The following is a 16,240-nucleotide window of genomic DNA, read 5'->3' on the forward strand; positions in this document are numbered from 1 at the left end:
TAACCAATTGCATTCAAATACCTGTATTTTAACCCACAAATAACTTGAATGTGCTGCAAATTAGCACTGCAATAAAGCTTATATTTATTTTAATAATGTTATTTGAGGCATTTATACAGTGTGGGTCTGGACCCCGTGGGCAGCGGAGCACGTTGCATAACTGGTTTCTGTCTTGAGGCAGGAGGGTATGATTGGGCGAAAATCATATATTTTTTTTTAATACTTTTCTTACAAAGGTATATTGCTAATCTGGTTGAAAGCAAAACAGAGGTGATGGCTGGAAGGTTTAGAATGAATCTTAAAACCTCAGCTATTGCCCTGGGCAACCCTCCAGACCTTCATTCTTCATCCGCTTGAAGTCCAAAGCCAAGTGCAATTCCTGGTATGACTCTGACCTAGTCACACTTAAACGTATGTGTGGGGCGGCTGAGAGGAAATGGAGGGCTTCTTGTTCACCCTCTGACAAACTGGCGTGTCACCTGTTCCAAAGGCAATACCAACTCTGTCCGCACCAAGAGTAGAGTCCACATTCAAGCCCGTGTCTCTGCGGCATCTAACAACTCGGCCAAACTCCTTAAAATCTGCAAGGAGCTTGCCAACCCTGCTGCAGTCTCTACCCCTCCTCTTGCCTCCCAGGCTCTCTGCAATGCCCTGGCCTCTTACTTCATCTCAAAAACCCAGGACATCCTGTCCACCCTCTCCTCCCCTCCTCCACCTATTACATCTCAGTTTGAGCTTGCTGACCCTCGTTCAACCACTCCCCCACCCTCCTTAGCGTGCTTTCCTCTTTTCTCCCCTGATGAGGTTGCTAGACAAGTCCGATCTATGATGGCCTCATCAAAACAGGTTCATCCCTGTTCCTCTAAAACCATCAAGGACCACATTGATGCCCTCGCTCCAGCCCTTGCCAATTTTTGCGACCACTCCTTTGCCTCAGGATCCTTTCCCTCAGCTCTGAAGCACTCCCTGGTGCATCCGCTTCTCTAGAAACCTACAGCTGATCCCTCTTGTCCGGCAAACTATCGCCCTATTTCCATTACTCGCTTTCTGGGCAAACTCCTGGAAAAGCTGGCCATCTCTTAGCTTAACCTTCATTCCGATTCTGTTGGCTGTCTCCATGACCATCAGCCTGGCTTCAGAGCTGCCAGAAGTACGGAAAGTGCTCTCCTGAACATCCGTGAAGACCTGTTCTCCAACTTTGACTCTAATATTCCCTATGTTCTCATCCTACTCAATCTCTCTTCTGCCTTCGAAACGGTCAACCATACCATCCTGCTCAACCCTCTCTGTGATAACCTGGGTATCACTGATCAGGCTCTGGCCTGGCTGACCCCTTTCCTCTCTGATCGACCCTACCAGGTCCAACTTTGGTCCTTCCTATCATCTATCTTCCTCTCTACCTGTGGTGTTCCCCAGGGGTCTAACCTTTTGCTCTGGCTTTTCAACCAATACCTGGCAACTCTCACCCACTGCATTGCCATTTTCTGCTAAAATTTCCAGTGCTACGCTGACGATACTCAACTCATTTTCAGACTTCCCTCGGCTACCTCTTCTCTTTCTCTCTCTCTCGCTCTCTCTCTCTTATCTCTGATTGCCTAACTGCCATTCAAGATTGGTGTGCCGCCAATGATCTTTGTCTGAATGCCAGCAAGACGGAGATCCTCCTTATAGGCACGTCCTTTCCCCTCACTCTCTAGCCGGCCTCCCTTGGCCCTCCTCCTACCCGCACCTGCGAGGCTAAGAACCTCGTGGTCATCTTTGACGCCACACTTTCCTACTCCGCTCACATCTCTGAGGTCTCTAAAAAGTAAAATGTCCTACTGCACCTCCTCAGAAGTACTCTGCCTTTCCTCTCCTTCCCCAAGAAGCTTACTGTCTCCCAAGCTCTGGTTCTCTCTAGGCTGGACTATTTTAACAGCCTCTTTCTAAATCTACCTGCCTCTACTCTCCTCCCTCTGCGACTAATCCAGAACAGGACTGCGAGACTTTTTCCTTGGCCTCAAGCCCTGGGATCGTATCTCTCCAGCTCTGAAAGCTCTTTACTGGCTCCCAGTGGACGCTAGGATTAAATTCAAAACCCTCTGCATTGTCCACAAGGCATTCTGGGGCCTGGGTCCAAAATACCTTCAGCAACCCATCCGCAAATACCTCCCCTCTTGAGCTCTTCGCTCCTCTAACTCCCTCAGGGTCAGTCATTTTTCCAAGAAAGAAGCTGGGGGTAGGTCTGTCTTCGGCTGGGGCCTCCCTCTGGAACAGCCTCCCTGCCACTCTAAAACTTGAGGAGAACCATCTTCGGTTCCGGAAGCTCCTCAAGAACTTACTCTTTGCTTCTGCCTTCGCTCCCTGCACTGCCTCCTGACCACCCCTTGCACTGGGGACTGTATCTGTACCCATATAGTTTCCCACACCCCCATTTTCTTTTTTCTGCACTTATCAGACTTACCCAGTCTGCTGCCTTAAACACAGCAATTTCTGGCTGCACTACCACTTTTTATTGCCTCTATCATCGATTTATTTTTATTTATTATTATTTATATGTTCCTCTCTGCTACGCACTTTTCACTCTCCCCCTTCCACGCACTTTTCCCATGCACTTGTGTGTTCTCAATGTCACTGGGCCTAGTAAGATAGTTGTTTTTTGTTCTGCCCTTTTCCCCTTCCCTTGTCGCACTCTGAAGCACTTGTGTACGAGCGCGAGACAAATAAATTATCATAGCATATCTGCTAAGCCATTGCAGGAAGGGGAAAGACCATATGCAAATCCTCACTGATGAGGCACGATTTTTTTCTCGTATGGTATTTTTCATTCCTCTCAACATATGGGTCCCAGACCCTTCTTTCTGGTTTGCAATGTCTCTTACCCAGGCCCGGTTCACTATCCTACCAAGCACTCTTTCTTGATAAAGTCCTCTGGGATTCTTCCAAGTACTGGTACGAAGATGACAACGATTCTTGTACTCTGATCTCAACTGGATTCACACCAGGGATTTCTCAATTGTCCCGACTTGGTTCAGCTCCACCCCTCAGGGTCTCAACAGAGTCCTTTCTCTTCTCCCTTCTTTGTAGAGAAATTCCCAATTCATTAACGCAGTTCTCTTTACGGATTCTCTCAGCCCAAGGGGCTTGCTCCTTAACCCAGCTCTGCAGGTTGCTTCTCTCTTCGGCTCCCAGCTTCTCTCACCCCAGGAAGTCATGCAGCGTTTTAACAGCCCGGGGCCCCTCGCAGTTAGAGTGGTTCCTTATTCCGCTCCCTAGCTCGCCTCCGGATACCTGTTTCTCCTTCTGTGGTCCTTGGGTGTCAGCGGTGTGCTCTGCTGGGACGCGTCTGGCAGCGTCCCGTTCTCCTTCGGTCCTTCTTCTCCGCACAGCATTTCCCTCCAGCTCGCGGTTCCTCCAGGGAGATTAGACAACGAGAGAAGTCCTTCCTCTCTTTTTTTAATCTTTGGCCAGCTCGCGTGTGTTTGGGAGCTATTATGTTCATCTTGGTTCCACAGAAGGCTATCAATCATCTTTTCTTCCTCGTGGCAGTATCTATAGAGCCATAGCTTTCTAAGTATTCCTTACTCTTCCTCATCAGAGTATGTTTTCTCATATTCATAGACCGGTCTACTCTGCATAGGATAACTAAGAGTAGAAAGAGGAGGTAAAGAGGATGGGAGTATTTTGGCCCTAACAGTGTGGGGGTGGGGGGGTGCTTTTGGGGTTTGCGTGGTAGATATTCCACGTTCTCCCCTGAAAGTCTTCCCTTCCTCCACAGTGGGGGTCCCCTCCCATGAGATCCTCCGGCTGAGTACCACCCCCAGGGGGGTGCTAGCGGCCTCGCTTCCCTAGCCCTACTGGACGGGTCCCCCTACGGAGGAAGTGACGACATGAAGGGATTCGTCAGTTACTTGCGAGCTGCATTTTTTCTGTCAAAACATTGTAAATTGTCTAATTTTCTTGTGGGTTTTTTTGTGTCTTGCATTTCTGCAATTTTCAAATGTAGAATGCAGATAGCATTTGTCAACATCCGAAAAATTCTTTTATCCACAATTTTTTGTTCACTTTACAAATTGTCTAAATTTAACCCAGCTGAATACACGCATTTCTGTCAAATTATGGGAGGGTTGTTATGTCAAAAAGGAAGTGCATTGCTTACTTTTTCGGAAACGGCATTCTTTTCACGTGTCTGATTGCAGTATTACACTACTACAAAGCAATTAGTTGTTTGTACATTTTGGAGTTTACACCGTATTCAAATGTATGCAGATTACCATATTTGCAGGATTTAAAGGTATTGTAAATGTAATAAATTACATTGAATTGCCAAGCCAACGATATATGTAAGCTTTTTTTGTCAGTACTAGATCTAGGTGAAGGGGCATGCTAATTAACAGCTAAATACTTTTCTCCCTTGTGTCCCTAAAGTCATCCACTTAATTTTTTTTGGCAGCAAACTGGCCAAGAAACGCAAAGATGCTATTGGCAACACACGTCAGGAAATGACCCACATGGTGAACGCGATGGATCGGAGTTATGCTGACCAAAGCACTCTTCATGCTGAAGACCCACTCAATGTCACCTTCATGGATTCGCATAATTTCACTCCAAGGTGTAAGTAGAACATTTGAAGTACTCATAAATGAAAGCACACCTAAGGAAGGCACTGGATGCGTTTGTGGAATTGACACCTAGTCATCAAAAGTTGTAGTTGGCTACATAGACGGCCTGTATTTCTGGTAAACTATGTAGCAACCTACATTTGCAGGAGCTTATCTTGGAACGTATTGTGATTTGTGTGTAGGCCGTTAACTCTATAGATCAAGTAATGACTGAGTTTTCATTTTTTTTCTGACGAGACAATAAAAACAAGTCCACTAAGCTCTGAGATGGGCAAGAAGAAACATGCCAGCGACAATGCTCTGTCCTAATAATATTGCAAACCCTACTCTGAGATGCGCGCAATGATCGCCTTCATTTCTACTATGGCTGCTTCATATCTTAACTTTAATCCAATTTGAATGGAAGCAACAGACAAAATAATTGTTTTGATTGAAAAATACTGCAGCAGTGTTCTTTTCTCTGTAAGAATCCTGAATAATTTCTTGATTGTTAAAGATAGAAATCAAGTTAATAGGGGCAATAGGGTGGCAGGGTTAAGTTATTATTTTGCATTCTTCTCTAGGGAAATGAGCATATTAAGAAAGTATACTTAGTTGTGCAGTTAATACGTCGATACCTTGTCATTTACCCGTTTATTGAGTTCAAGGCTAGAAATTAGGATTGGAGAAGCAGACGCTACGAGCAGCTGCTGGGTATCCAGCACTAACCCGCCGCCATCAGCTCCCCTGGGGAAAGAAGAGCTACCAAATATCATTAACCAAATCTAAAGTACACATAAAATGCAGACATATAATTGTATCTATTATATATGAGCCCCCCAACGCACAGAGTTAAATTCACATAGTTGTTTTTTTTCTGCATTAGTTGGCCTGGGGAGCCAAAAGTAGCTCCTGGTAACTGTTGTTTTAAGCTAACCAGGCTCTTCTAGGCTATAGGCAGGAGCTAAATAGCTCTCAGCTGCCCTCAATTTCGAACCCTGGTCTCCTACTGTACTTAATGCTAATCATCCCTCAAAATGAAAGTATTGCATCTTGGTAATTTGTTTTCTTGTGAAGTGTAATGACTGATGTGGCAAAACTGCATACAAGTTGTCAAAGGCAGTTTAATATTACAGTACAGAAATTGTGCAAAAATAATTAGACCAAAAACTCATTTGGAATTTAAGAATGCTGCTTATACATTTTATGAAAATTTGAATTCAGAACACTGTCCCTCATTAAGCTGTTTCAGAATGTTCAGCTGGCATTCCAGTTTTAATCTTGAGGTCTTTCTTTGATACTCCCTACATGTTGTGATATTGCAGCGCTGCTGGTGTGTTAATCATTTATTTTTCATGCTAAATTTAAGTTTTGTTCCAAGCGTTATAACCATGCCCACAATTGTATAAAATATCTTTAATTGAAGCAGGAAGCTGGTGATGAACAGATGTAGCACACAAGTGTGGCAATGCCATGCTTGTATTTTTTCAATGCATTGATTAATGCAAATGCGTTTCTGTCATTGGAGATACCACAGGTACATATTTGCCTAGGACAGGAGCCCCAAGTGGACTACAAAATGTGCACCTCCATCCCATGTGTGGGTATATAAACAGCTGGAATGCTTTGCAGTGCTCTATGGTTGAGATTTGATGCAAATCCGACAGCAGTTGATGCCTGGAGGTGGGTCCCTCATGGTATATGAGGGTGCGTCAGGAGGTGCAACTGTGCCTTAGATACTGGGATTAAGGGCGTGACACATTTATTCGGAGCCCTGTGCTCTCTGTAGACTTTTATACAGTGTTATTGTCTCGGCAAGTAGTGTGTCTTGGTAGAAGTGTTTCAAATGCCTGTAGAGCATTATTTAAAAATACCAAATTACATTTCAATTGCATTAGTCTCTGAACCGGAGACTGCAATACGATGATCCATACCCAGACTGGTATTTTGATGTCCTGTCTTTGACTGCTGAATTATAATTATTTTCTTAAATCTTCTGGATGGTGCAAAGGATTTCTAAGGGTAGTTTGAGATCTGCTAATATGTTCCTTTTACAATACACTCTCTGATCAAGAGAGTCAAATGCAGTTTTAAAGTCTAGAAAAAACATATTGTATATTTTTTATTTTATTAGTGAATTGGTTCTTACACTAATTTACAATATTAAAACAAACTCATCTTAAAAACAATCACATTTACACTCTATTACACAAAATCAAATAAAGGGTAAATAAATATTGTGACATTAAGTTTAAAAAGCATACAGCACACCAAGTATGCATTCAAGCTGTATCTACAAATACAATTTTATATTAACCATATTCAGTGCAATCCAAAATGTTAAAACCGCAATCATTTGAGGCTTTTTTGTACCCGCTAGAAGCTCTAAACCAAAAATCATAAGTTAACAACCAGTACATTTTAGTTGCATATCTCCCCAAACATTGCTCCCTTAAGGTGCCTGTTGCCAATCATTCTACCAATAAATGTTCTAAACTCTGTATTGAATTATTACACATGGGGCAAGAAAGGGCACAAATCGGTTAATATGCCAGTTTTAACTCTTATAAAAAGAATCTCTCCAGTAGAGATTATGTTCAGCCTAAATGTTAGGGGAAAAAATTCTTGAATAAGAATTTGGAAATTGCACAAGATAGCAAGGGCAATCTCTGAGAGGTTTTTCTAATAAGAAGATGGAATGGACTCTAAACTTCACATTCGCGTGATGGTATCCATCCAATCTCTCAAAAATAGGCACTTCTAAACCTTGTTAGGTTTTCCACACAATTCTTCTTCTGATTGATCTATCTTGGCTAAGGTTTTCCTAGCTCTAATTTGGAAATTCCTCATAGGCAACACAGCATGTATTGACGGTTCCCGCTTTGTCTTCATGCAGAGAATCATTTGTTAGCACTAATAGATTTCTGTAAAAGCCAAGCCATTCCAGACATACCATCCCTGCATTGATGTAATCCCAAATTCATATCTTAACGCACCCATTGGAACAGAGGTTGGAAGATTCAGTACCTTTTTCCAAAGAATGGGCTCGATTGACTTCCAATCAATATTCACAGTGGTACTAAAGACTTTGTCCATATAATAGAGCCGGAATAACTTTATAGAAGTCAAGTAGAGGTTTCACCGTGAAGCGGCAGTATCTATGATCGAGCCTCTTCATCTGTGGGACAAAACTGGTCTCTCTTGCCTTTTAGCCTTTCAAGTCTTAAATGAACAGAGCAACTCATATCCAGAGAGACGCACAGATAAGTCACTAATGCAGATGGTATTAGTAGAAAAATATTTCCTCTCCGGGTATACCCTTATGGTATCTTTTGTGTGACTAATCTAGTGACCATAGTTATTAGCGATTAATTTCTAGCTCATTGTGTCTTGCATATCGACATGCAGCATCTATCAAGTTTTGCAGGACACGTGGAGTATGATCGTATAAGACCACATCCTATACATACAACATCCACATAATTGGAATTTTTCCAAATTTGGGAGTCGCAAACATAGCTAGATGAAAACTATCCTCAAGAACAGAAAGAGAAAGATTAAAAAGGCAGGGGGCGAGAACGCACCCCTTCCGCAAGACTTTATAGACTTTAATTCTTTCCGATGTAGATTTAATCGAACTTGCAGGTGTTTCTTCATGTAAGGGAATTAGGATTGCTAGCAATTACTTTGCAACATTCCAGTTATGCAGCTTGTTCGACAGGTGGTTCCTATTGACCAGATCAACAGCGTTAGAAACATCAATAGAGGCCATATGAATAGTAGTGTGCTGCCTGTGACCCAAGCCGTTTCCTGCAAGCAGCACCCAATAGATCTGTTTAACAAAGTACCCACTCCCTTTTAAACCCCAATTGATATTTGCTCAATCTACCCATTGCTCATGCTTCCAAGTCCCTAAGGACAAATAAAGCAACACTTTTGCTTTCGCTAACTAGCACAGAATTTTGGCAGTACTTGTGGGGATTTTGGCAGTCACCCCTCTTTTATGTATTGGAACAATAACCAAGTTTTTCCATGAAAGTGCTGTGGACCTTTTCGTCATGTCTATCAATAGCAAAAGTAATAGTTTAGCCCGCAGAAGGGGGATCCACCTAAATAGTAAGGTTACTTAGTCGATTGGGCACTGGGGCCCTGGAATTCTATAGCTTTCCTATGCCCTATTCGATTTGAGTAACCTTTATTTCCAAACACCAATCCGTATCAATAATCTCGATAAGCACTACAATTTTGGGAGGCTGACCTATCTTTGAGAAACGGGACCTCCACTCACTCTCTGCAATCAGATTACATTGCGAATTTCAATAAAACTGAGAGATTATTGGTGAGATCCAAAAAATTGCACGTTTTTCTGAAGCATACGCTCACTATTCTTTTGTTTTAATAACTATCGTTAGCCCTTATGCCAATTTTTATAAGCCTTTTTCAATTGTTGTAATGTCACCTTTTTTCTCCTCCGAGTTAAGCTCTTGTGTCTGCAATAGTTTGATACTTCCTTGAGAGATTTCTATCCTTGTACTATATCATTGTAGAAATGCACCTTTTGTTTCCTTCTTGTTTTGAGCCTTTGAGTTGGTGTTCTTGATTTGTGAAATAAAGTTCTCAAAGCCAGCAGCAGACCATATCTACAATTTACATTCCCAGTCGGAACTCTGAAAAACATGATTTAACGTAATAGTAAATTGTTTAACATTAGTAATTGTCCTCCTTAGTTAATTCCCTCCTGAATTGATCACCAGATTTAATAGTTCTGGCTGCGCCCTTTTGTAGTTCACAAACCACTCTTTAAGTTCTGGTCACTGGCGTCGATCCCCACTTCAGTTAACCTACTACAAATCTTGAATAGGTCAGCTGTCGGAACAAGATAGTAAATGCAAGTAGATGACCATCCATTTTTCGATGTTCAGTGAGCAGAAATGTCACCTAATACATCTCATTTGCCAGTCCTCAAAGCATGTTCGCCACATCCTTCTGTTTATATCTATACCAGGATTATAGCAGGATTGAAATTCGTTATCCCTAAATCTCTACATTCTAGGCTAAAGTCATCACTTATGATCAAATCCACAACATCGTCCATATACCTGTTAACAAATTAATTGAATTGGACCAAAAAAAATAATTAGTCCAATTACTGCAGGATTCCAATTCAAATTAATTAATAGGATAGAGCCACTCTCTTTTCTTTTAGTGTTATTTTACACCTAACAATCCATAATAGATATTCAAGTAGACTTCATAGGTTTGTTTAGCATCAGATTTTAGAGCTGTAATAAGACTGGAGAGGGCCTACCTTCTCCCCCTCCCAAACCCTCCTAGATGGCATCAGGTACTGCTGGATGAAGATATAGCCATCAGTCACAAGTGGTGACCTCAACCATGTTTCCTGCTAATGCACTACAGTATGGGTATTAATAATTGTTGCCACTTATGTGTTATTCAGGAAGCAATTATCGCCTCTTGAGTTCCAAGAAAATATAGAAAAATCTTCAAACTGCTCCACAGTGTTAAAGGCCATTCCCTACTTCTTCTACCCTCCTAAAGCTTTGTGATAAGGTGCCTGTTAACAGCTGCAGTCATGACCGGAAGTCCCACAAAGAACAGATGTCAACAATTCTACCTGTCTCCCTGTTTGGGTATTCTGTGCAAGGTTAACTTTTAGAACTTCTCCCCTTCCACAATTATTATTTCGAGGGGATTGGGTCCTCCGACGTATTCCATATCTATGATAGCAATCAACACAGCTGTGCTGATTACTGTCATAGATATGGAATACGTCGTCAGACCATCCCATCGAAAGAACGTTACCAGGTAAGAGAGTAACTTGTTCTTTAATTTGACAGACCATTCGATACGTTTTCTTCTGTGAAAGTAATCCGCTTTATATGGGAAGAGGTCATACCGAATTTGTTGAATAGTGTCTAATTCATCAATATCATAGATGGTACATACAGATCATGTTAAAAGACAAACTAACAATGTACGTTCGAGTCTCATGGGGGAAAATAAACCTCAGTAATGTCGCCAGATGTAAGCAAGTGAAAATGCAGAACTTCATGTGGTAGTGCTAACACATTTGTTCGATTTAACACCACATGCTCCTCTGTATTCAATAAAAGTTCCAACATGAAATTCTGGGAACCATCAACCCTTGTCTTATCACCAAGACTACATAAGGCAAAACCTTGCACACACAGCTGGTAGGGGATAGATATAGATGTAGATGTCTGTATCTGTTGTATAGATTTCCTAGGCCAGGCCTCCTGATCATAAGTTTGCACTTCTGCCAAAAGTTATTGCAGTAGTCGGGTCTCTATTTGAGTTTTGAGCCCCTCAGGTGTCTCATTCGCCAGATTTCAAAGCAGGCAGAAATATGGGCTTCAATGAACCCATAAGGTTTTGCATTTGTATACAATTATCAGCCATGGAGAGGGGTATGCTTTACATAGTATGGCCTTTGGACCAAGTGGGAGGATCTAACACCTTTGCAAGCTGCCCTAGCATAAAAATACTCCTACGCATTGAAAGCAAGCGGCAATGCAGTAACAGAGGAAGCAGCGATTTTCCCCCATATCGGTACCTTTGTTGCTCTGATGCAAAGCCGCTGCAGCAGCTTCTTCTGTAATACGAAGATTTCTTAGAAACTTTCTAGAATTACGTGATTTCTGTTTTGTGTTTTTAAGATATTTATCTTAGTGGCTTTACGTGGTGCCTCCTGTACATGTAAAGATGATGGAGGATTCTGTTTACAATCCTTCCCAAATGATGCTATATTATTTTGCGGCATAATTTTTTATACATAAAAGTGGCACTTTTATTAGCATTTACTGCATCCAAACTTCCAGCGTTCATCATCTCTAATCTCACGCGCTCAAAATTAATGTGAAATTGCAGTTCTAATTTAACATCATCATATAAGGCTACAAATGAGCTGAGAACAACATTCAGTGATGACACTGACGGCGAGGTTAACTTGTTATTGTCCATTTCCCTTAATGTATGGTGCAAAATATCCTGAGCTTAGAGATGGAAATTCCTCAAAATCTGTTTGTCATGTTCCATTAGCAGCGATATCGAATTGTACTCTATAAATTACGCTGTGTTTGTATTTAAACTGGCCAATACCACCACCTCATTAGCTAGCTGCAGGGCATCATTATCAGCGGCTTACACCAGTTAAAGCAGACTGCCGTCTGCAACAAAATTACTTTCTTCACGCTCCAATGCTAATCTTTTTCTGAACATTGTTGATCAAATATCAGTGCTTGTGCCAGATTTAGGATAGAAATCTGTGATCACTCTAAAAGTTTTATGAATAGTTGGTGTTTTAATGGCAGAGGCAGTCACTACTTTGTTTTGCATTTTCCTGCATCTAAAATAGTATCACAAGAAAGAGCGGGGCATCAGCTTGCTTGCATTTGGAGTGTATTGACAGTAGGCAAACCCACACTTTTATTCACTGATGGCAGAGTTGTATCCGTGACAACAGCAAAGGCAATTGTAGTAGAGCAGGTGGGTAACTGATATCCCTTGGCCCGGGCTTTCTCAATAGTTGCTCGGTCAAGTAAGATCACAAGCGCATGCTTAGGGAGTCTACTTATGATCTGGCCTTTACAATACTGTCAATTGATGTAATAATGGACGAGACTTCCAACTGCCAATAACTGTGTGAGAAACTCATGGTGACAAACAAGTAATAATAATAATAATTTTGCATTTATATAGCGCTACAAACCCTCAGGTATCTGAGCGCCGTTTATTATTACCCATGGTGTGTGGTGCTCATTTATCGACCTCGGAAGGATGAAAGGCTGAGTTTGGCCCTGCTGGGATTCCAACCTGCGTTAGCAGGCTCTGCACAGATGTCAAAGCGAGCGCTCTCCTCGCTGTGCCACTTGAAGTAAGACTGACAAAAGTCATCACAGTTCAAGGGTGTTCATTGAACAATGAATGAATGCTGTATGCAGGTTGGAAAAATGCCTAATCTAAACTTAAATGTAAGAAGGGAGTAAGCGTCGAACATCAAATGAAAAATAAGGCAGTCCTAGTGGTGTCATGTCAAATCAAAAGGCCTATACTAGGAAACCTATTGCCAAAGCCTCACAACTAATACAAAAAGGGGTGTGGGATAGTTCTCAAGAAAAGAAAGAAGTGTTCTCAAATAATATGTTGGGATGCAGTAGCCTGGGGCCTCCCTGCCCCACATTTTGGCCAATGGGTAAGATGGGAGCTTGAAGCACAGTACAGCCTCTGGCTTTTCCAGCACGAGACGACAGATCCAATGGCAGCTCTTGGGATACTCTCTCAGGCTTTTCCAGCACAAGATGATAGATCAGCTTTTAACCCTCGAGCTTTGTTATCAGGGCTGTCGATGGCCAAGTCTCGTATCACTTGACCCTGCTTCTGGGCATTGACCCCCTTTTACTTTCATTGTTCTCATTTTTACACAGTTTGTTTGCAGGATTCACTTCGCTTTCTTTCAAAGTGCTTGTAGATCAAAGTCTTTCGATTGTACAGGGATTTTGCTTGACCCTGGCGTATGACCCCTTTTCCTAAGGCCTTCTGGTACTTGTTGTGTCTCTCATATGAGGGTCGACCAGAGTCTCTTGAGTTAGAACTCACGTGGTGATGCTTTCCCTCTGCAGCTGGTCTCCCCTTCTCACTTTTAACAGTTCATTCAAAATTCATCAGGGTTGGTTCAAAACTTACGATTCTCACTCATCACAGCCCGGTTCTCATCGGTTCTCACCTCGACTCACTGGCTGTGATGAACAGCTTGGCTTTTGGCTTCTTTGGCATCAAGGTCTATACCACAGGCGTGGGTGCTTCCCGCGCTCCTGCTTATTGGCATACGATTGCCCTGTGTACTGTTGACATTTGCTGCAGGACACTTGTGCTATTGTTCGCAGTCTTAGGCTCTCTTCCATGAAGGTTTCTGCGGGTCTTGGATGAGGAGGGCAAGGTACCTTCTCTCCTCGCCACCCTCTCGATTACTGCCGCCTTATTTCTTCCTTTTGAACTGCTGCGTGGTAGCCATCTGGTCATGCTGTCTGCTGCACTCGCCTTTCTCGTACTGTGCTCTCTTGCTCCTCCTTTTATTGCTTTGGGGGAAAAGGAAGGGCCTTCGGGTGTGTAATTTGGGTCAGTTGCCTGACTTTGCCTGACCCTCGGGTTGGGACATGTCGGGTACACAGGTTTAACATCAGTCAGTTGTCCTATTGTGAGGTGCGAAGGTTTTTGTGTTTGAGAGGAAAAGGGTTGAAGTGTCCGGGTATCCTACGGGACTTGATGAGGAAGGTTTGTGTAATGGACGAGAAGGACCGGGATGAAGAACAGAACATAGAGGATGGTAGGAACAGAAGTGTTTTGTCTTAGCAGGTTGTGATTTTGGACAATGACGGAGGTACAGGATGTATCGGGTTTGCAGGGTAAGTGGGAATAGTTAGGTTTGTGACATCAACAAAGGGGATTATAAGAATCCTAGTGTTTTGTCTGATCAGGTTGAGAATGCAGAAAATGATAATCAGAGGAACTGAAAGAACGATATGGATTTTTCGAATGGAGTCCGGTGAAGCCAGAATTCTGGAAGTTATGCTTTTTAGGTGTAACCGGGTTTGGGACCTTAGAGAATTGATTACCAGCAGAGGGGTTGTTGGGTCTGGGCCGGAGTGATCGAACAAGAGGAAGGTAGGCAGATGCAATACAGCCCATGAAAGCCTCAGATATCTTGCCCTTCTCTCCTTCTCTGGCACAATACCACGTCTCACTTGGGGTATTGCCCTTAGCATAACCCTGGGTTCCCCTATAAAGGTGATCCGCCCCCACTGGTCCACCCTCAGGAACTGGATCCAACAGTGATGGCCATACATTGGCCACCTGAATAAGAGACTCTTGAGGTCTTACTGGGAGAATACCCTCAGGTTTCTCACAAATGCCACTTACACTTTCCACCGATCCACTACAGGTGCTGAAGTTTTGAATGAAGAGGGGATTCCCTTGAATGTGTCTTCCCGAAAACAGTTAGCCGCTCGTCACTCCATTCCACAACAGCAACAGAGCAATATTACGCTCTCCAAACTCCCTTCAGCAAGGTATCCATGCCTGAAATTCTTCTTTAAAAATATCAATGGCGCTTTTCCCTTTTCTGAGATTTTAATGCCATTTTACCTTGAGCTATTTTGATCAATTTCCATTGATATTGCAGCCTAATTGAAGTAATGGTTTCGGATGTATATACAGTTTACTAAAATGTGCAAACAATCTATCCTCGGTAATTGTTTTAACTTCATGATTGGCAGCTGGGTTGTTAAGATACCATGTCGGAGATTAGATGGCAGATGTTTTGTGAATTTTTTGTTACTTTTTTTGGGTTGCTTTTTATAGGCAGTATGAAGCATGGATATGCGTTTATGATCTTTAGTGTAATTTTTACCACTAACGAGAGCAGATTTCGTTGATCTGCACTCGCTGTCAATACAGGAGTTCTGGTTGGTTACCTGGCTTTTGCTCTGCTTGGCTGCTTTTGTAACTATTAGTGTATATATATCTGACAGTCTAATGTTGGAGTATCATGTCTCTCTTAAGAGTGGCAAGCCACAAATATAGGTAAAATTGTCCACTCTCGGAGGGACATTAGAATTGAAATCGAAATCTGCCCATCTGATCTTCTTTCTGTTATGTCAGAGAGATAGACATTAGTAGCAAAGAGATAGCAGCCGCTGGGAATACTGCCCATAGTTTAATTTAAATGTTGCTGCTAAGTCGATGGTGGGTGCGCAGCAGATATATTTCCACGCCAGTAGTGAAAAGGCATATATACTTTAAAAGGGCAAGAAAGACAACTTTATGAAGACGTATATGTGCACATTCTAAAAGCACTGGAAATGTTATTGCAAATGTATGTACATGCATCGAGACGTTCGGGTATAGAATAAAGAACTATGGGAGTATTCTTGGTTCCATTACTCTTTGCTGGAACCTCTTGAAAAGCAAGAGAGTAGGGAATAAAATCATTGAAAGAAACGAACACCATTCTACTAAATGAGCAAAGATGTTCTCTCTATGCTGTGTATTGTTTGCAAAGAAAATATAAAAACAGAGCGTAATGCATTTTTTTCACAAGCTTTGTTTTCCTGCAGCACCCAATGATCCACTTGTGCCGACTGCGGTGTTAGGTGAGGAAATAGTCCTTTATCACCATTTCTTGCATGTATTAATTAACTTTACTACAGTTGTGTGAGTACATATAGATCCATCAAAATCTCATTGTACTTTATTGTGGTTGTAATATTTTACATGGTGAAGACCATCCTATTCTGTTTTCAGACTTGTTTAATAGTCCAGCTTTTCGGTTTTCTGTGCAGTTATGGGCAAATAGAAACCCTTAAACAGCAAACCACATTGCTGTAATAATATAGAATTCCAATTCCATTGTTTTTAATTTTTAATTTCACATCAATGGTGAAACATGACCTCCCTAGTAACCTTGAGGCAATGACATTACTACTGGGAAATTCATGTGCCGGTCACAATCCAGAGAACGCAATTATTAGTCAAAGGTTAAAGAATGTGGTTTTTTTTGTGCACGTCTTTCATATGGGCACTACTGCTGCAGGGTATCTCCTTACAGAGTATTTTGTAATGCT

The 16,240-nt window shown here is 42.1% G+C and overlaps 1 protein-coding gene across 18 annotated transcripts in view; it reads left to right on the forward strand.

The window, feature by feature from the left end:
* Positions 1-16,240, forward strand: part of PTPRK (protein tyrosine phosphatase receptor type K) — a 1,571,968-nt gene that overhangs the window by 1,345,959 nt on the left and 209,769 nt on the right. For 12 of the 18 annotated variants that reach the window (XM_069607477.1, XM_069607481.1, XM_069607480.1 and 9 more), the window contains 2 exons: positions 4,433-4,593; positions 15,734-15,769. In XM_069607477.1, coding sequence (XP_069463578.1) covers positions 4,433-4,593; positions 15,734-15,769 — 197 coding nt within the window. The remainder of the gene's footprint in view (positions 1-4,432; positions 4,594-15,733; positions 15,770-16,240) is intronic. The other 6 variants (XM_069607483.1, XM_069607488.1, XM_069607491.1 and 3 more) reach the window with 1 other exon arrangement.

Source organism: Ambystoma mexicanum, chromosome 4q (assembly GCF_040938575.1).
Source record: "Ambystoma mexicanum isolate Mex_15411 chromosome 4q, UKY_AmexF1_1, whole genome shotgun sequence".
Lineage (NCBI taxonomy): Eukaryota > Metazoa > Chordata > Amphibia > Caudata > Ambystomatidae > Ambystoma > Ambystoma mexicanum.